The sequence below is a fragment of the Pogona vitticeps genome, chromosome 3 (assembly GCF_051106095.1).
Source record: "Pogona vitticeps strain Pit_001003342236 chromosome 3, PviZW2.1, whole genome shotgun sequence".
NCBI lineage: Eukaryota > Metazoa > Chordata > Lepidosauria > Squamata > Agamidae > Pogona > Pogona vitticeps.
In genome coordinates, this window is record NC_135785.1 from 26,577,074 (window position 1) to 26,598,303 (window position 21,230).

At 40.3% G+C, this 21,230-nt stretch overlaps 1 protein-coding gene across 2 annotated transcripts in view; it reads left to right on the forward strand.

Moving 5' to 3' along the window:
* The window catches only part of GPR149 (G protein-coupled receptor 149), a 50,083-nt gene that overhangs the window by 4,576 nt on the left and 24,277 nt on the right, over positions 1 to 21,230 (forward strand). For both annotated transcript variants that reach the window (XM_020781838.3, XM_078389083.1), the window contains 2 exons: positions 3,652 to 3,844; positions 9,286 to 9,740. In XM_020781838.3, coding sequence (XP_020637497.3) covers positions 3,652 to 3,844; positions 9,286 to 9,740 — 648 coding nt within the window. The remainder of the gene's footprint in view (positions 1 to 3,651; positions 3,845 to 9,285; positions 9,741 to 21,230) is intronic.

Consider the following 21,230-nt stretch of genomic DNA (forward strand, 5'->3'; position numbering starts at 1 on the left):
TGTATCTCAGTAGCAAGACATAGAGGAGACGGTTTCCAGTAGAACTTAGTGGTCATGCGGGTATGTGTGGACAGGTTTATATGTTCCATCAGGTACCTTGGTCACAAACTATTCAAGGCTTTGAAAGTCATTACCAACTCCTCAAAGTCAGATGAGAAATATACTGACAGCCAGTGAAATTCTTTAAGAACCAGTAATTTATACATTCTGTGAAGTGTGTGTGGGTAAAGGAATTTCTGACAGATAGGCTTCAGTCAGTAAGAATGGGATCTCATCATTTTTCTACCTTGGTACTATGTACAGGAGCTCCCCAGGGCTGTGTGCGAAGTCCCTTCCTCTATTCCCTGTACACACATGATTGCACCCCACTGTATAACACCAACGCAATTATTAAATTTGCGGACGATACGACAGTGGTAGGGGCTCATAAATAAGAACAATGAGTCTGCTTACAGAAAGGAAGTACAAGGGTTGATACTATGGTATAAAGAAAATAATCTTACACTTAAAATAAAAAACTAAAGAACTCATAATTGATTTTAGAAGGAAGAGAAATGTACATTTACCACTGCACATAAATGGCAAGGAAGTGGAGAGTTTTGGTAGTTCTAAAATTTCTGGGCACTTACATCTGAGAGGACCTCTCATGGACTATAAACGTCAACATGCTAGTGAAGAAGGCACAGAAGAGGCTGTATTTCCTGAGAATGCTCGGGAAGTTAAATTTATCTCAGCATTTACTTCTGTCCTACTATTGTAGCACCATTGAGAGTGTCCTAACCTATGGCATTCTTGTATAGTTTGGGAGTAGCTCTGTAGTGGACAAAAAAGCTCTACAGAGGACCATTAAAATTGCCCAGAATATCTTCGGGCTCCAGCTACCAACCCTGGATGACATCTTCACATCTCCCTGTCTGAGGAAGCCACACAACATCCTTAGAGACTTTTCCCATCCTGTTTACAACTTCAGTGGTGCCTCACTTAATGGCAATAATCCGTTCCAGGAAAATCGCTGCTAAGCAAAAACGTTGTAAAGCAAAAATAAAAAGCCTATTGAAACTCATTGAAAACTGTTGAATGGGCTAAAAACTCACAGTCCAGCAAAGATCCACCATACGGTGGCCATTTTCGGTGCCTCTATAGCGAGGAATCCGTCCCTAAACACAGTGGGGAGCCATTTTAATTACCTGGTGGCCATTTTGAACCCATCGATCAGCTGTTAAGAAAACATCATTTTGCAAAGAATCGGTTCCCGAAGCAGGGAACTGATAATTGCAAAGCGAAAAAACCCTATTTAGACCATCGTTTTGCGATCGCAAAAACAATCGCAAAAACGTCGTCGTGAAGTGGATTCGTCGTAATGTGGGGTAATCGTAAAACAGGGCATGACTGTTCTTTGAACTGTTGTTGTCTGGCAGAAGATATAGAAGAATTAAGACTCGAACCACACGTTTTCTAAATAGTTTTTATCCCAGAGCTACAGTTGCACTTAATAATGAACTTAAAGACCACCAGCAGTGAACAGCTGGACAGTGTTACTTAGCCTGCAGTGTAGATGTGTTCTTAGTGGGGGATTTTTCGTGGGTGGGGAGTGTTTGGGGATTTTTGTGTGTGTGTGCATATGGGTCTTGTCTCTGGGTGTCTGTCTGAATTTCGTTGTACAGTGGTGCCTTGACGTACGAACGTCCTGACTTACAACCATTTAGAGTTATGACCAGCTCTGGCCACAAAATTTTGCTTCAACTTGTGGCCAAAGCTTTCAGTTATGAACAGAAAAAAGGCAGGGGAAAAAGGTGGGAAATTCAAATTGCTAAATGTTGGTAGGCAAAGAGGCTGCTTCTTTGTAGCTATTTCGCCACACTTAGAGTGAGTGCAATCAGAGGAGGCTTCAGACTGCCTGGTAAGGTAGGGTGCTGCTTTCTGCTTTTTAAAAACTGTTCTGGGTGGGTTTTCCAGCATGGGTTTGGGCTGGGGGGAGTTATGTTTCTGTGCTGTAATGGATCTTCAGGGGTTTGGTGTGTTGTTGTTTTTTTGGTATTTCCCCCCCATTTTTGATGGATCTTGGGGGGTTGATTGCATTTTGGGTTCCCCCCCATTTCTGAATGGTCTTGGGGGTTTGCTTGCTTTTGGGGCTTCCCCCCCTTTCTGAAGGGTCTTGGGGGTTTGCTTGCTTTTTGGGTTTTTTTCCCCATTTCCGATGGGTCTTGCATGCTTTGTTTGCTTTTTGCTTTGCTGTTTTGCATTTCCGATGGGTCTTGCATGCTTCGCTTGCTTTCTGCTTTGCTTTTTTGCATTTCTGATGGGTATTGCATGCTTTGCTTGCTTTTCTTTTTCCCCCTCATTCAGCCAGAATGGATTAATTGTGTTTCCAATGGGTCTTGCAGTGGAGTGCGTGCAGGGTGGGTGGGAGATCTGTCTCCATGGCCCAATCCTGCCATGGCCATGGACCATCCCTGGGCAGTGGACTGGGGGTTGGGAACCCCTGCACTACTGTGTCCAAGTTATACTCCTTAGAATTGCTTTAATAAACTGATGTAGTAGTAATGTGCATCTTTTACTTACTCTTTAGTCTCTTTAGTTACAACAGCAATAGCAAGCATGTCAAATTGGACAGCTTTAGATGAAAAACAGAAACAAAAACTCATAAGCCCCATTCAGGATGAATAGGAGAGTCAATGGGTTTCGGGAAAGGAGGGAACCACTGAGTCAGGTCCTGCCTCTAACCTCATGCTTTCTGTCCAACCTCTGTAGAAACTCTCTACAAAAATCCAAACACTTTTTTTCAAGCATTGTTATGCAGGGACAGGGGAACATATTTGTGTGTATGCACATGAACATGGACATGAATGGAATCTGATGTGGCTTTCACCTTGTTTACTTTTAGCAAGGTCAGAATGGTGACCTTGCCTACCAATGTAATGTGAGCCCCAGAAAGTTACCTATGAGATAATGCCACATTCAAGATGGAAAGTGTGCTACACTCCTTGTGGATGAGATTGCAATTTATTCCTGAACAAGCATGCACTGTAAAGCTCCACTGCTATGCGTACTGCCCTGTAGGTCCCATTTAAGGTCTGCAAAGTTTTCAGTTGAATAGACATATGTTATAATACACTTGGCCGGATCATGCTCTGACTTTCCAAGGAGTAAGGAAGATTATAAAAGCAACATGCTTCTCTTACGTGCCTTTAAACTGGAATGGACTTATAGGCACAGGGCTTTCCCAGTGTGGTGTAGTGGATAGAAGGGTGGACTAAGACTCTGTAGAACAGAGTTTGACTCCCTGCTCAACCAGGGGAATGCAGTTGGTGAAACCACTCCTTGAATATCTCACTTGCCTTGAAAACCCTGTTAGAGTCAGTATAAGTCAGTTCCGTCTTGAGAGCATGTGACAACACAACAATGGCAGGACTTTCAAGGTAAGTGAGACATTTAAGAGGCGATTTTACCAGTTCCACGCCCCCGGTGAGTTTCTATGGCTGAGCAGGGATTGGAACCCAGGCCTCTTGAGTCCTAGTCCAATACTCTATCCACTACACCACTGCTTGCCCTTTCTATGCAAGAGTTATCATTTGTTTTTGTGCGGTAGGTTGATCTACACCAGGAAAAACGGCAACCCTTTGATTTCTTTGAAATGTCTCTTTCTTTCAGATACAAATGGTTGTTCAACACACCGTAGGGTTCCAAAGCCTTTCCTTTGAGATATTCAGCTTTCTGCTAACATTGTTAGCTGTCACCGTCACCCCAGTGTTTGTCTTGTCAGAACACTGGAGCCACCTGCCTTGTGGCTGTATCATCAACTGCAGAAAGAATGTCTACATGGTATCTTCAGAAGAAGGCAAAAGTAAGTATAGAAAGATTGGGCGGGTGGGGGAAGGAGCTAAGTTATTTGTTCCACAGGGGGTTGAACAGATGGCGCCAGATCATGTTGAATATGGCCGAACTAAAAATATCGTATGTGTTTCTGTTCTGTTACCTTTTCATCCAAGTCAAAATGCATTTCCCACAATACTTTGCTTTTCCTTTCTTATTTTAAAGATGTAGTGTGTTCACATGAGTGTGTTTACAGTTCAGCTCTCATCATCTCTAACTATTGGCTATGTTGCCTGGGGCTGAAAGGACAAATGACGTTTGGAGGATCATACATTTCCCACCCCCGTTTTGTATGCTGCACTTCTCTACACTGTCTTGGATTTTCCCCCAATACTTTTTTTCTCCCATGGATGAAATTAATGTCTTCTCTGTGAAAAAATGAGAAGAAGTTATTACAGCTTAGGGCTCTTCCAGCCAGAACATTTGTTCTTCGGAACACGCTAGGTTCTCAACCAAAATTATTGGTATATTTTCCCACCCTTTATATGACATTCTTATCTCATTTGGCACAGTACTTTTTGATGTGGCTTTCTGCTCCTTTTAGCACTTCCTGATACTTTTACTTTTAGTGTTTTTACTTTTAGTGTTTCTTTGTACCCCTCCATGAGTGGAGGTGTCAAAAAGCCCCCTCAGGGTGGTCAGCAGGATACAAGAGAACAATTCAAGCAACAACCTAAACATTCTTTATTGTAGTTCCTTGGTCATGGGCTCGCTGGGGAGGGCATGTCTCGAGCCAAAGCTGGCATTTCCACAGCTTAGTCCCTGAGGCCAGGGCTAAAGCTGGGTGGTCAGGCAAATAAGGGGACATAACTGGGAGTACTCTGGTTTCTCTTCAGATCGTATAAATCTTTCACCTTTTACCATCATCATTATTTAAGGCCCTAGCTGCCACAGGCTTTTCTATTTCTCCTCCACTTAGGTGCAAATGTTCCTGCCAAGGCTCTTTTGACAGGTCAGCCATCAAAGATAGAGATTCACATGTGTGTACACACACACACACACACACACACACACACACACACACACACACACACACACACACACACACACACACACACACAAAAGGCACTCCCCACCTCATAATTTTTAAACTTGGTGTTTCTTTAGATAAAAACAGGCAAGAACCAGAATGAGATCAACAATTCATAGGCATCATTAACAGACTTTGCCCCCTATTGTTTCTGTGAATGCTTTCATTCACCGGTCATTTATGTAGTTTCTAGAGTTCCTTTTTTCAAAAAAAGAGAGGAAAAGATATTCCAGTGCTGAAAAACTGAGAGAGTTACACTTCTAGGGTGTACAATTTTTTTGAAAAGCCAAGAACAACAACAACAAAACCCAAATGCAGGTTATGCCTTGTTATGGCAAATAAAGAAAAGCCATTAAAAGGGGAAGTGTTTTTAAAAAGAAAACCAAACTTATCAATGCCCTGAGATAACCTGCAACTTTATTTTTCAAAAGTAGCATACAAGTTAGGCCTATGGTGAAATACCCCCTTCTTCCCATTCACACACTGTGATCATGGAGGCATGTAGCATATGCAGAGTAGCAATGTGCATGAGCACCAAAATTCATATTCAGAATTCAGAATTTTAAAAATTCAGAATTTCCAGATATCCAGAACTCCATTATATTCAGTATGAATACTATACACAATAGGGCCCTCATATCCACATGGGAGTGATTCCATGATTGCTTATGTGACTAAAGGTCTTGACAATATACTACAATGTGAGAGAAAATCTCCAGTTTAAAAACAGGTAATTAAAATGGCAACCCAGTGTTGAATAAAATAGATTGTTCTGTAATGGATAGCGTGATGGACTTGGATCTGGAGGCAAGGTAAAGGTTCCCCTTGACAATTGTCCAGTTGTGTCCAACTCTAGGGGGCGGTGCCCATCCCTGTTTCCAAGCCGTAGAGCCAGCGCTTGTCCATAGACAGTTTCCATGGTCACGTGACCAGCGTGTTTAGAAACGGAACACCATTACCTTCCCACTGTGGTGGTACCTATTTATCTACTTGCATTTGCATGCTTTCAAACTGCTAGGTTGGCAGGACCAGGGTTCAAATCACTATTTAGCCATGAAAACTCACTGGTGGAGTGGAACTGGTAAAACCAGTCCTTAACTATTTTGCCTATCTTGAAAGCCCTACTAGGGTATAAATTGGTTCCAACTTGATGACACAAAAACAGCAGCAACAACAATTCAATAGTTCATTGAGTCTCTTACACTGATATTATCAATGTGACCCAACTCTAGGAGACAGTGGAAGACAGGAGGGCCTGGTGTGCTCTGGTCCATGGGGTCACAAAGAGTCGGACACAACTTAATGACTAAACAACAACAAAAGATCTGCTGCTCAAGCCCTGGCTAAATGAAAAGATATTTACCTGCTAGTTGAAGGACAATAAGGAAGCAGCCACACAAAGAAAAAGGAAGATGGAGAATTCTCTGCCACCTGCTCTTTTACCTTGCATCTCCCACAAAATTCAGGCTAACTCTCCAGTAGTTGAAAAGTTCAGCTCAGCCTCAAAAAGACCTGTTAGCTTTTAAAGATCTTTAACTACTGGTGGAAACAGCAAACATCTGTTAATAGCTATTCCGGTAAATAGACTGACAGTTTTGTTGCAAACCAGCTGAAGTCCCCAAAGAGCCCACGCTGGCCGCCAGCGTAGAGCACATATTAAAAGTCCTGGCTCTTGATTAAAATCCTTTTGATTCGCCCTAGGGCAAAATGGATCTATGCTCACTGGAATGCATCTTTTTTTTTTCCTGAGCTGATACTTCATCCGGATCTTTTAGAGCCAATTTCCCCGATTGCACTGTTTGCCATGCGTCAAGAAACAATTTGTCACAGACTCTGCGTGGCTCTGGCTGTGACACAATATTTACTGAGTGAAACATGTGGCAGATGGAAAGGCAACTGTTCAGTCGTCATTTCCCCCCATTTCGTTTATGCTTAAGGCTATTCTGGTTCACCTCCACCAGTAAATGGAACATTTACTCTGAGTTCCTGATTCTGTGCAAAATGAAATAACTCAATTTCTGTGCCTTTTTCAAGCTTTACATTTGTTTGAGCAGCCTTCTTAGAAATTAGATCTCATGTCATTTGGATTTTCCAGCTCATTCTGCTCCTGAGGTTAAGAAGGGAAAGCGGCAGTTTAAGCAAGAATGGGGAATGTAATGTGACCCTCCACTTGCTATGGGATTCCAACTCCCATGATCCTCATCCAGCATGGGTAGTGATTCAGAGATGATGGGAGGTGTTGTCCTGTGTCATCTGGAGAACCTGAGATTCCCTATCCTCAGTTTCTAGTGAAGGTACAGGAAACTTCCCTGTCCAGTATTTAGCTGCACACATGCTCCTATGGGCTACCTATCCATAGTCATCCTCTAAACAGGAGTATGATGCTGTTAGCTTTGAAATCACTCACTCACTCACTCACTCACTCACTCACTCACTCACTCACTCACTCACTCACTCACTCACTCACTAACACATCTATCTATCTATCTATCTATCTATCTATCTATCTATCTATCTATCTATCTATCTATCTATCTATCTATCTATCTATCTATCTATCTATCTATCTATCTATCATCTCTATTTCCTATGCATGCATTTCATTTCATCTCATATCTATCTTGTCTCTATTGGGAGAACACAATGTTAATGTACTAGAAAAATGTTGGAAGTGTGGCTTATAAGTGAATAAATTAAGTAAATTTATGTGTGAAAGGATCTTAGAGAGTAAGTAGTACATCGGCCAGAATGTTTTGCCATATTGGAGGTCTTGTATGAGCAGAGAGGCAAATTCAAGCCCCTTTCTTCTAATTCCTATCATGATGAACTAAAAAAAGAGATCTTGTTGAATGCGTAGAATGACACAGGCTTTCACTTAATGTATTTCTTAGAAAATGAAGATCAGAACTTGTATTAATATTTATGGAAAGTTACTATGCTCTTGTCACAAGAAAGTTAGTGAGCTAATGTCAGGCAATGTTTAGATTTATTTTTTCAAACTTGATGAAAATGATTTCAAAAATCAACCAGTCTTTTCCAAATTATATGCTTAGAAGTCAGCAAATATCTCACTATTTATGCCATTTTTACAAAATGGAATATAAAATGTTAGGCCATTATCAATGGCAAGCCAATGAATAAAAGGCTTTGAAAAGATCCTCTCATTAGCAGCCCTGTTCAGATGATGCCATGGCTTCCTTTATGGAATCAATCTAGGTTCTGTTTTTCTTTTTTCCTATCATTATTTATTTTTCCTTCCATTATTGTCTTTTCCTGTGAGTCATGTCTTTTCAATGTGTATCTAAAGTAAGACAGCCTCAGTTTGTACTCACTAAATTCCTCATTCTCTTTCATTGAGTCTGTCTTGACATTGTGAGACATCTCTACTAGGAATTTTTGAGCACTACAGATTCCTTACCTCCTGTGACAATATGCATGTTCTTTCATTCATCAAATTTGCCATGATTTCTGTAAAATGCTTTAGTGCAAAGATGTGTCCTTTCCCATTCTATAACGCAGTACACACATAAATAGAGAAAGACAGTGATTCAGATGAGCAGAACATCCCATCTAATTCTTCTGATTCCTAAAAGGCTGTGCAACAAAGCATTTGTGCAGTTGTGAAATTTGTATAACTTTTGCAAAATTCATTCTCCCCAGTGAAAGAACTTGTATTGAACATGGCGCCACAAAACATCTCTCTCTCTCTCTCTCTCGTGAATAAAAATGATACGTTTACTTATCATTCTTATTTTGTGATACAGTTCCAAATAGACACAATTCTTTGGGACTTGCTTCTGATTAAACACAGTTAAAGCTCATATTTGTCTTCATCTTTATTTTTTTTATTTATTTAAAATATTTTACCCCACCTTTCTCCTTAAAGAGGCCCAAGGCAGTTTACATCATGAAAAGACAATATTAGAAGCTAAAAGCAGTAAGTATACAAATACTAAAAAGGATCAAACTAATACCACAATAATAAATGGTAAACGAAAGCAACACTGGCACACATTCAAAGCAGTAAAGTACAACCATCCATTTAGAAACCACACTCAGACAGCCAGTTGCTGAGGGAAAGCTTGCCTGAAGAAAAAGGTCTTTGCCTGCTTATGGAAGGACAGCAAAGGTGGGGTCAGCCTGGCCTCCTGTGGGAGGAAGTGCGCTTTCTGACCTTCATATGTTCTTAGCATGGGTGTGTTAATCTTTTTGAAAAATTGGTTACTTCACTGATGCTGGGATAAATTGCACTAAGCTAACCTTTTTATATTTTTTGGAGAAATAAAAGTTGGATGTGTGTTTTTAAATTCCACAAACACTCATTTGAGCTTTCCTTCCTGCTCTTGGGTATTTTTAATGATAACATTTGCTTTCTTCTTTAGTCAAAAGAAGAGGCTTTGAATTCAACCTCTCATTTCAACAAGGCTATGGAATTTACAAGATATCCCATGACAACCATCATAGCGATGATGACAATTCAATCTCATACCACAGTTTGCTCAACTATGATTGTGAGAATCCAAAAGAAACTCAAAAGGATAAGAGCAAAACTGAGTTCAGCACCATCTCTCTGGAGGACAGCTCCATGCTTAAGGACACTTCCAAGTGCAAAAAAACAGTTGGAACAGACACTAAACAAGAGCTGAACAAGGACAAGATCATGGACTACCTGCTCTCTGACAAGATAGGAGCATATAAAAAAGAAGAAGTCAAAAATATTGAACAGTGCACCTTTTTTGAAGGACAAGAGAGAAGGCTTTCTCACGAGGTCAGCCGCAAACCAGAACTCTCAGACTGGGAGTGGTGCAGAAGTAAGTCGGAAAGGACCCCACGACAGGTAGAGTATTAATGGCATTCTGACATCTTCTCACATTGTCTATTTATATTGTGCTGAATATTCTACAGCAGGGGTGGGCAACATGTAGCCCACAGTTTTGTGACTCCTCACATCTGTTGCCTCTCAGTCCCATACACACACAACCATTAAAAAAAAGGTTTTCTGGGGGGCAGGCTCCTCAAAAAAGTCTCCTCATGTTCTTTATGGAATGTGAATGCAATTTTGCCATATTTTGAGACCTATCATACCCTCTCATTTCTTTTCCTTTTCCTTCCTTTTCCTTTCCTTTCCTTCCTTTTCCTTTTCCTTTTCCTTTTCCTTTTCCTTTTCCTTTTCTTTTCTTCCCTTCCCTTCCCTTCCCTTCCCTTCCCTTCTTTCTTTCTTTCTTTCTTTCTTTCTTTCTTTCTTTCTTTCTTTCTTTCTTTCTTTCTTTCTTTCTCTCTCTCTCTCTCTCTCTCTCTCTCTCTCTCTCTCTCTCTCTCTCTCTCTCTCTCTCTCTCTCTCTCTCGCTCTGGCCACTAGAAGGCACAAAGGTATTTTAATTTTTTTAAAATTAAATTCATTTTTTTCAGTTAAAAATCCTTTGTAGCAACTTTTGCTGTGCATAACCACTATGTGTTTAAAAACTGATTTTGAAAATGAAACGTAGTCTCTTTGGTCAGGTGCCTCCCATTTATTCCTGCCTCCATGGGAATGTGGTTCCCAATTTGTTGCTTTATATCCAAGTTTTTTAAACCTAGTCTGGAAAAAATCCAGGTATATTGCTAAGATTTATAGGAAACACAGCCACAGTCTTAATTGCAAGCCAGTCAAGCCTGTGTGCTTCAATTTAATGGAATGTACTGCTTTTGATTTCCTTAGCAATAAGTAATTTCCCAGCACTTTTGTTTATCTGCATTGCAGACAGGAGAAAGGTGCAAGTATGTTTTGCCCCATATTCCATCTAGACAGTTCAATGCAGCTGGAGAAAGCTACCTGTCTTATTTTTGACTCGAGGTGGGAGAACATGAGAGATTGAAAGGGGCTTTTAAAAAAAGAAAATCAACTAGGGATGCCAGAGAAATTGCCAAATATTTACACAAACATATCAAAGCCATAACTGCACAACATATAAACAAATGGATACACACTTGTGCAGAGAAATTTGTACTTTTTGGAAATCATCGCACATATGTGCAAAATCAGACACAAAAATGTGCTCGTTTTGGGAATGATGGTCAGCAAAAAGTGTGCGTGCAAGGACAAATGTATGCACATATGCAGGGTGAAACTAGTCAGAGGAAGGAGAAGTCAGGTGAAAGAGAAAGGCATGAAGTGAGCAACCTAAATTCATCTTCTCTTCGGCTGAGCTCCCTGTGCATTTCATGCTCATGAATATCTTCTGTTTTATTTCGTGGTACCTCAAGAAGGGGTCTGCATTTGTACCAGTGCTGGTTCCTTGACAAATAGGGCAAGAGGCTAGCAAGAAAACTGCAAGGTGATCCACTTGCTTCTTTGTAACACTTTACAATTCCCTTGAATAGTTCCCACTTCACCTCAGGGAATGTAGTGTGTGTGCACACTCCTGGCAGAATACTTTTCTTTCTTCCACAACTTCCCATCCTTCCTTTCACTAATCAATTTCTGTATGTGATGCTACTCTGTAACCTCATCTCTTTTTTTGCATATTTTAACTGTATTAGCTGTATTATCATGCTGTTTTTTCTTCTTGGTTCAAGCAATATTAATAGCCACCTTTGCTGTTTGAGTGTTGGTCCTTATGTGGCCAATATAAAACCACTCTCACACAAGAAGGAGAGAGTAACAGGTTTGAGAGAGCCTTCGGATTTGTGGTGTTGTTGCTGTGTGCCATCAAGTTGCTTTTGACGTATAGTGACCTTATGAATGAGTGATCTCCAGAATGTCCGGTTCTCAACAGCCTTGCTCTGCTCTTGTAGACTCAAGCCTGTGGCTTTCCTTTAGGGAGTGAATCCATCTTGTATTTGGTCCTGCCTTCCACCATTGCTGGGGGCGGAGGAGTGTACACAGCATCTCCACACTGGAAAACTTTTTTGTAGGTTCTATTTGTAGGCATCTATTGTGGAACACAGTACCTCTCTCTCCCTCCCTCCCTCCCTCCCTCTCTCTCTCACACACACACAGACACACATGGAGAGAGAGAGAGAGAGAGAGAGAGAGAGAGAGAGAGAGAGAGAGACATATAGGAGAGAGATGCATTGCCCACTCAGTCATTGGAAACTTCTTCCATTCAAATGTTTATTTAAAGCAATGTAAAACAGTTCCATAGTTTGGACATCTAAACAACGTAATGGATTGATTTCTTCTGTTTGACAATGATCCTATTCTTGATGACTGTTCATATTGGCCTGAATTTGATTCACATGAAAAAACTTAAACACATTTATATTCTGAAGGGATCTAGCGATACATTTTGTTTCACTTTAGCAGTTCATGCATAGCAGCAGTCTTTCCAAGACAGAAATTTCCTCGAAGACAATCTTTCAGCTTTCTTTCTACCATATTTATAGGGTTCCAGAACACAGTCAAACAGCCCGAAAAACTTACAACAACCACCCTAGTGATTAGTTTGCATCTTATCTCCTCTGAATGAAGTAATATTCTCTGGCAGTGGCTTTATTATGTAAACTGCTCTTCAGGTGTGTAAATATTTTTCTTGCCATGCCAGTTTACTAGCAGCCTTGAGCAGAGAAGGGAGTCACACCTTCACTACCTGGAGTTTGAATCAATTTGAGCTCTTTGTAAAAATCTGATATCTATTTGATGTCTCTTTTCATCTTACCACCCATCATTCCAAGCTGAAAGCTCAGTGTTCCTACCATTATCTCTTCTGATTCTTGACCTGTTGACACCATTTTGTGTAAAGTGGACATACAAATGTTTGAACTTTTAGCTCAAAATTATGGGGGAGGAAAGGAAGGACAGCAAAACCACCCAATAGGCTCAGAGAGTTTCTGCTTTTTTGTAGGGAGAACATCTTTGATTTTAGTAGCAGTAACAGCACAGCACTACCTTGTTTCCCTGAAAATAAGCCCTAGTATGATTTTTTCAGGATGCCCGTAATATAAGCCCTACCCCCAAAATAAGCCCCAGTTAATTGAAAGCCCACCCACCACCATTGTGCAGCAACCAGAAGATGACATGACTGTATTTGAATAAACGTAGATTGTTGTACATGAAAAAAAAATCTTCTGAAAATAAGTCCTAATGCGTTTTTGGAGCAAAAATTAATATAAGACCCTGTCTTATTTTCAAGGAAGCACGATACCTTTCTCTAAAAGAATCCATCTATAAGAATCCATCACAGCTCATCCTAACAGTTCAAAAAAAAATCAGAGTGTCAAGTACTACTGGGGATAGATCCAGGCTTATATATAACATTCGACTGGCAGTTGCACAGGTAGTATCAACATACCATCCCACTACCCCCTTGATGTACCAATTCTCTTCTGATTACAGAAGTTAATCAGCATCATGCCTGCTTAGTATTTGGTTGGGAGGAATCCCAAGGGATCTCCAGAAGAAAGAAGCATAACCCAAATTGGTTGTTGTGGGTTTTTCTGGGCTCTTTGGCCGTGTTCTGAAGATTGTTCTTCCTAATGTTTCGCCAGTCTCTGTGGCCGACATAACCAAAATTGTGAAGATCCATTGCTACCCATCAGATTTGATGATCCTGGGCTAGTTGAACCAATAATCTGACCCAATATAAAACAGCTTCCTGTGCTCCTAATGCCCCTCCCTCTTGAACCCAGAAGACAGCTTGGGAGATTTTTCAAGCCGCCCATACTTAGTTTCAGGGGCCCATTGGGTACACAGTGGGAAATACAAAATGTAGTTTTATAACATTAAATGTAGTTTTTCCACATAATTGATATCTGTGAAAGATTCATGCAATTTGCCATCCCAAGTCCTTCCCTCATTTACACAAACATCTGGGATTGCATTGTAAGGGTGAGGGAAAATGGCTTCCCTGTATCTGTGTGTGAGAATAGAACATAATCTCTTTAATTTTTTTCTTACTTGAACTGCATATGGAGACAATGAGGACATTTAGACACAAATAGAAAAAAAATGGGACATTGTTTTTGTTTGTTTCCAAGATGGTTAAATAGTGGAAGAAGTTGTATAAATTTTTAAACTGCAGCTGAGAAAGGAAAGAATCTGGGATTCACTGCACGGAGCATAAATTCTGTTTGCAGTGCAGTTGGGGAGTTCATAGATACTTTGCTGCTAAAAATTAATGATGAAGAACTAAATACCAAGCAATTTCTGAGAATACATGGTGTATATTCAATGCTGTCTATGTCTGCCAAGAAGGCAAAAGTGAACACCAGCTGTTTTTAAATCTATCCTTCCTAGAAATATTGTTTGCATGATTAAGCTGGAAAGGGCATGCTAGGGCAAATGAGAGACATTCAGCTCATCTCTCTGTTTCTAGCTATTTGAAATTCTCTATACCTATTGCCAGAGGAGTGACACTCAACTTAACAATTAAAGTGTTTCTACACGACACATATATAGCAGACAGACACTACTCGTAACTGCCATAGCTAAATCCTATGGAATCTTGGGATTTGTAGTTTGATGAAGAACTTAGAATTCTCTGACACAGAGCACTGGGGAGAGAATTTTAAGCACCTCACCAAACTACAAATCCCAGAATTCTATACAATGGAGCAATGGAGTCTGGTTCCACTTCTAAAACTGTACATGCACTTAGGGTTTTACTAGACGAGACAAAGAATTTGTATCCAGAAGGAGCTCTCCCTCAAGTGGTGAAATAGGGGAAATTATGAAAGCACACTAAAAGGAAAACCATGTCCATTGTCAGGATTAAAATGTAAACAACAACACATTTAAATCCGGAGCCATGCACAACAGTGGAGATCACATTGCAGAGGAAAAACATTGAAAAAGGACAGACATTTTTCTATGGGACTCATATTAGAGCACTGATGCTAATTTCATTTTCTTCAACAGTATCTTGGGCTACAGGCTCTCATCAAACATGCACATCAGATGTATGCAGCGACATTTTCTTGCAGGCCTGCAAATGTCAGCACCACTTTTTTACATAAAGAAGACCATAATCATAGAATCATAGAATAATGAAGTTGGAAGGAGCCTATGCAGGAATACAATGCAGGAATACAAATTAAAGAATATCTGCCAGGTAGTTCTCTAAACTTCTCTTGAATGCCTCCAGTTTTGGAGCACTCACCACTTTTCGAGGTAATTGGTTCCATTGCCATACTGCTCTAACAGATAGGAAGTTTTTCCTGATATTCAACTGAAATCTGGCGTCCTGTAACTTGAGCTCATTGTTGTGAATTCCAGGATAATCGAAAACAGATCCTGTCCCTCCTCTGTAAGACAGTCTTTCAAGTATTTGAAAAGTGCTATCATAGTATCTCACCTCAGTCTTCTTTTCTCAAAGATAAACATGTCCAGTTTTCAGTCTTTCTTCATAGGGCTTGGTTTCCAGCTCCTTGATCGTCCTTGTTGCCCTCCTCTGAATTTGTTCCAATTTGTCAGCATCCTTCTTGAAATGCAGTGTTCATAACTGGACACAGCACTCAAGATGAAGCCTAACCAATGCTGAATAGAGGAGAACTAGTATCTCACAGGACTTTGAAACCATACTTCTGTTAATGCAACCTAAAAATGCATTTGCCTTTTTTGAAGCAACATCATACTGTTGGCTCATATTCAGCTTGTCATCTACAATTTTCCCAAGATCCTTCTCACTTGTAGTATTGCTGAGCCAGGTAATGATAAAGCAGTGCACCAATGTTTCCTTCTTTGTTCAATTCCATGTACTCCTTATATAAATTGAGAATTGGCAAGACTTCTACTTAGTCCTTTACCACAGTGAAGGGCAATGTATAGCCTGTGGCCTGGATTTGCTTCAATCTGGGCACTTTTGTGGCCCCCAGAAACCCAACCACTAGAAGAAAGCTGCTGCTGAATGGTTGCCCTCCCCCTTCCAAGATAAATCAACACTTGCAAGAAATGTAAGTCTCTTATTTTAAGTGTGAAAATTTAATTTAGGAAAACCAGAAATATGTTTTTCTATTTCTGCTTGCTCATGTACATCCCACTCAATATTTTACATTTGTTTACTGATCTGTTAGTTATAATTACATATTACTTTGCATATAATAAGCCAAAGGCAGTAGAATATCTACATGGTTTCCCTCCTCTCTCACTTTACACTCACAAGCATACTGTGAAGTAGGTCTGGCTGAGAGAAGGTAAATGGCCCAAGATCAACCAGTGAGTTCCATGGATTTATTTAGGGACTAGCAACAGGTCTTCCATGCTGAGTCAAACACTAACTTCTATACCACACTGTCTCTACAGAACACTGGACATAAATTTTGCAGCACTGTGCAGAGTACTCCAGACAGATGGTAGGGATGGTCTGTCTTTTTCCTCCTCTTTCTTGTAGGACCATCAGCAGCAAAATCAGAGCTGTGTAAGATGCTTGTCTTGTCATGTTCATTCAGCAGCATTTTTTTTCTCTGATGGGGAAATTCATTCAGTAAACATGCATTGACAAAATGAATTTGACCGAGTCTCTTTTTTGACCTTCTGTGTCATTTTCCACTACTTTGATTCTCCATTTCATTAGTGTCAGGGAAGCACAAAAGCTTGATATCAGAAGGAGCATTTGCTGAGATTCAGCTATTTATTTCTGTCAGAAGAAGGGGCGATTAGCTTGTCATTCACAGTATCTGGGATCTTTCACTCTTTCACACTGAATTTCCTAACAATCAATCTTCTGTAGACTTCTGATTGACACACACACACACACACACACACACACACACAGAGAGAGAGAGAGAGAGAGAGAGAGAGAGAGAGAGAGAGAGAGAGAGAGATCACTCTGATGGAGTGGAAAAGAGCCATTTAGCTCGCTTAATTTTTACACAATACTAAGTAAATCTTTTTTTTTAAAAGCTCATTTGAAATGTGGTGTTTGAAGAGACCTTTACAGATACCATAAATGAAAAGAAAGGACACATAAATAAGGCCTAGACCAAATCAATCATGGACTCTCTCTCACTAGAAGCTAAAATGGTTAGGTTGAGACTAGCTTACTTTGGATATATCTTGAGAAGTCCAGATTTACTGGAAAAGACAAGGAGGCTCAGAAAGGTGAAAGGCAGTAGGAAAAGAGGAAGACTGAAAACACGACAGATTGACCTAATAAAGGAAATCACAATCTTTGCCCTACAAGACATGAACTGAGTTGTTAATGATAGGACATTTTATAGGTCATTGATGTATACTCCTGCCAACCTAGCAGTTTGAAAGCATGCAAAAATATGAGTAGATAAATAGGTACCACCTCAGTGGGAAGGTAACGGCATTCTGTGTCTAGTTGCACTGGCCACGTGACCACGGAAACTGTCTTTGGACAAATGTTGGCTCTATGGCTTGGAAATGGGGATGAGCACCGCCCCCTAGAGTCAGATACGACTGGACTAAATGCCAAGGGGAACCTTTACCTAACGTATAGGGTCACTGCAAATTGGAAATGACTTGATGACATGTAATTAGGAAATCTAAAGAATTAGGAAATTTAAAAGTCTATACATGTGTGCCGTGGCTATAGTACATATTGCTATTAATCACTTAGAATAAAACTGTAAAGTTTGAGACATTTATTTAATTTGACACTCCGCTTTTCCATGAAAAATGCTATCAAATACGCATTAAAAACTATAGCTTGATTAAAAACAATCAGAAAACACAATAAATAAAAGGTACAACCAACACCAAACAAGTCAATTCCACTTGACTGGTATACCAGCTTACACACTAATTGCTTACTTAAATAAAACAATGGCTGAAATCTAGTAGTTCAGTCACAACTAGAGCAGGCCTATTGAATCAGTAGGGTGATGAATGAGCTCCTCTGTAAGTTCTATTGATTCAATTGGCCTACTCTAGTTTTCACTTACTACTGGATTTCTCCCATAGGAGACTCAAAGCAGTTTGCAGTCCATGAAAACTACACAATACTCACCATTAAAATAGCAGTAAAGAACCTTTAAATATAGAAGTGTATTTTAGACACACAATTTCAAACGTTTTAAAACTACCTAAACGCTTTAGTACTAACATTTACATTCTTTTCCAAGACAACATTCAGTGTATCATCTTAAAAAGGCATTAATTTACAACACATTATTAAGGTGAAAAAAATCATACACAACCCCAAAAATCACAGGAAAACACATCAGTAAGATTACTGAGCAAAAACATGTTTTTTTAAAATTAGAATATATGTTTAAATATTATTCAGCAGCAGCAAATACGGAAACAGAATGGACTTTTGAACTGCCCCATAGGCATGGAATGCCACTGTGTTTGCCAAGCCCCACTTTGTGGGACCTTCCTACCAGGAACAATGGCAACCTGTTATGAATAATGCCTCACAGGACCTGCCCTATCATTAAGCATAGTGAGGCAGCTGGCTCAGGCAGTAGTTTTGGGGTACCACAGAAAAGCAACACATTGTAGCCATTTGCTTTGTGGTTTCTATATTTTTACCACCAGTGATCGGAAGTATTTCTTGTGTGGTTTATTTTATTTTAATTTTATTTTTTTTTGGCCTCATGCACCAAAATAATTTAGCTGATGTGGGCGCTTTGTGCCTTGAACAGTCGATTTGGTAGAATACATTTGCTGTTTTGCATCAGGCAGCAAAAGGGCTTGGTTCAGCCCTAGCCCTCACTCAAGCCCATCTTGCAAAGTGACTGATAGGAGTTGCTGACAGGTCCATGAGAATGAGCAGGCTCTAATTTTTAAAAAAAAAATATAAAAACGGCTGAACTCCTGTAGATTAGTGTAGTAAATCACACTAGAGTTTGGTGAATCAATTTCTCTATGAGTTCCATTGATTCAAATGACTCACTAAATCCACCTTGATTCAGTGAGCCTACTCTAATGTGATTCACAACACAAAATAACAGGAGTTTTGCCATTGTGTCATTATTATAGGTACATTCTAGATACGGAAAACGTTATTTCCAGAATGCTGTCCCTGAGAGGTTATTTCCAAAAAGGCATTGTCTCCTTAGTGATTTCACATAATTTCTTAAACTTGTGTATCTGTTGTGAGGGGAGGCAGATTTGGCCTTTGGACTAAAGACTGGGAATAATGGTGCTATATCACTGCGGCCTTTCCACTATCGCATCTTTTGCACAGAGCTTGGAAAACTGGATTTTTAAGACAACAGTTCCCTTAACCTTCCAGCCAGCAAGGGAGTTAGGAGTCCTAAAAAACTGGTCCTTATGGTGCTGGTGTGGTTGAGGTGTGTGTGGGAGAGGAGTAATATGCCATTTGGTAGAATTCTCATGTCCAAATGGCATGTTGAATCCAGGCAATCCTATTTATGGTATCCTGAAGTGGCAAGGTGGTGCAATGCCAGAATTTGGGGAAAAGGAAAGGTGGGAGGCGAGCATTCAAGGACAGCAGGCAGAAGAGGTGGAGAAAGAGGGAGAGGCACATTATATGTGGTGGTGCAAGGGGAGAAGAACCAGCCAATCAGTGACCAAAAGCAGACAGACACCACTCTGCCCTTTGCGCTCCCTGAGTTTGCGGAGGGGGTGCAGCAATAAAGGAGTGGGCTATGCAGATAAGGAATGTGTTCAAATCTCCTCATCATCCCCTAATCTTCCCTTTTCACACCTTTTATTCTCCACCTACACCTGCCAAGAAGAAAAGACAGGGATTGCCTGGAGGGTGCAAAGCAGATTCAAAAGGGGGTGTGGGTGGGCGCCTGCATCTGAACAAGAGACTTCTCCATATTCTGTTGCAGATCCATGAACACCTCTCTGTTCACACTTTGCCCTTCAGCCATGATTGCTTGCCTTTTCTGTCTCTCTTTCACACAGAACAGACAAATGCCAACGAAAAAAAGCAGAAAGGGGAAAGAAAAAAAAAAAGAAAACACCGTCTTTCTTTAGTTTCTTAAGTGTTCAGTTTGCTGATATCCTGAAGCAGCTCATTTATTAAGGCACTTCAGAACACCAGAAATTCAAATCGGAAGGATTTGATAGCTGCACGGCTCAATTTTAGTCTGTTCTCAGCAACCACACATGCTGGGAATGAGCCAGACTAGATCACACCAATTCTCTCTCTCTCTGTGTCTCTCTCTATCACACACATGCACACACACAGAAAACCAGAGGCTTCTGACAGGAATTCAGAAAGGTGCGGGTTGGGGTAGCCTGATGCTAAATTGGGATAAACTGGTCTGCCCGTCATGTGGCTGCTGGAAAAAGAGTGAACCAGTCCACCTCCACAGTGCACCAAACAGTGGGACAAATGCCTGTCTCTGCATGCCCTTCTTGATCCACTATGCTGGCAGGCATTCTGGGTTGCCCACGGTGAACGAATTATAATAACAAGAAAAAACAAGTATTTAGAATTCCTTGTCACTTGTCCTCTTACAATGATATAGAGCCCTCCCTCATTGAATGCTGGAAAATAAATGAGAACCTGTTTCCGTTTTCGAAGACTTAATGACTTCATGGTGAGAAGAAGTGATTAGTTCCACTTCTGCAACACACAGACGCACACTCTCCGTCGTTCTTCTTGGAATGCAAATAATAAATAATAATAAAAAGCAGGGAGCAAACCTGGAGGGGAACATAACTGGAAACCCATGAAAGTCATGGATCTGGTTTTCTCTGAAATGAATTTTAACATCATTTAGGAAGTGATGTCTAGAGAAAACAGTGGGGGAACTTTCTCCTCCAGGCTAGAAATACAGCTCAGTAGTCAGGCTTGCTTTTGCCAGGGAAAGACGGAGGCACATAATTAGAAAATTAGTTATAGTAAGCTATTCCCAACTTGTTTATTAATTGCTCTAAACATTGATTTCCTGGTAGTGGGAGGGAATCCAGAAGTTTAACTCTGTACTAAATAAGGCCTGAAATCATTACATGTCATGAATATTATTCCTTGTTGGGGAAAGGTAGAAGGCAGATGGTGCTCTCTCTGTGAATATTTTAATCCTTTATTTGACTTTTTGAAAAATGATATTTTACTTTTAAACAAATCCATTTGAGTCAACAGTGTGATGTGGCTGCAAAAAAAGGCAAATACTATTTCAGGATGTATTAACAGATGTGAAGTCCCCAAATCTCATGAAGTACTAGTTCTTCTCTATTCAGCATTGGTTAGGCCTCATCTTGAGTATTGTGTTCAGTTCTGGACATCACACTTAAAAAGAAAGTCGACAAACTAGAACAAGTTCAGAGGAGGGAAAGAAGGATGATCAGAGGACTGGATATCAAGCCCTATGAAGAAGGACAGAAAAAAAACTGGGCTCATGTTACAGGAAGTCAGATTTCAGCTGAATATCAGGAAAAATATCTTAACTGTTAGAACAGTATGACAATGGAACCAACTACCTCAGGAGGTGGTGCATGCTCCAACAGGCATTCAAGGGA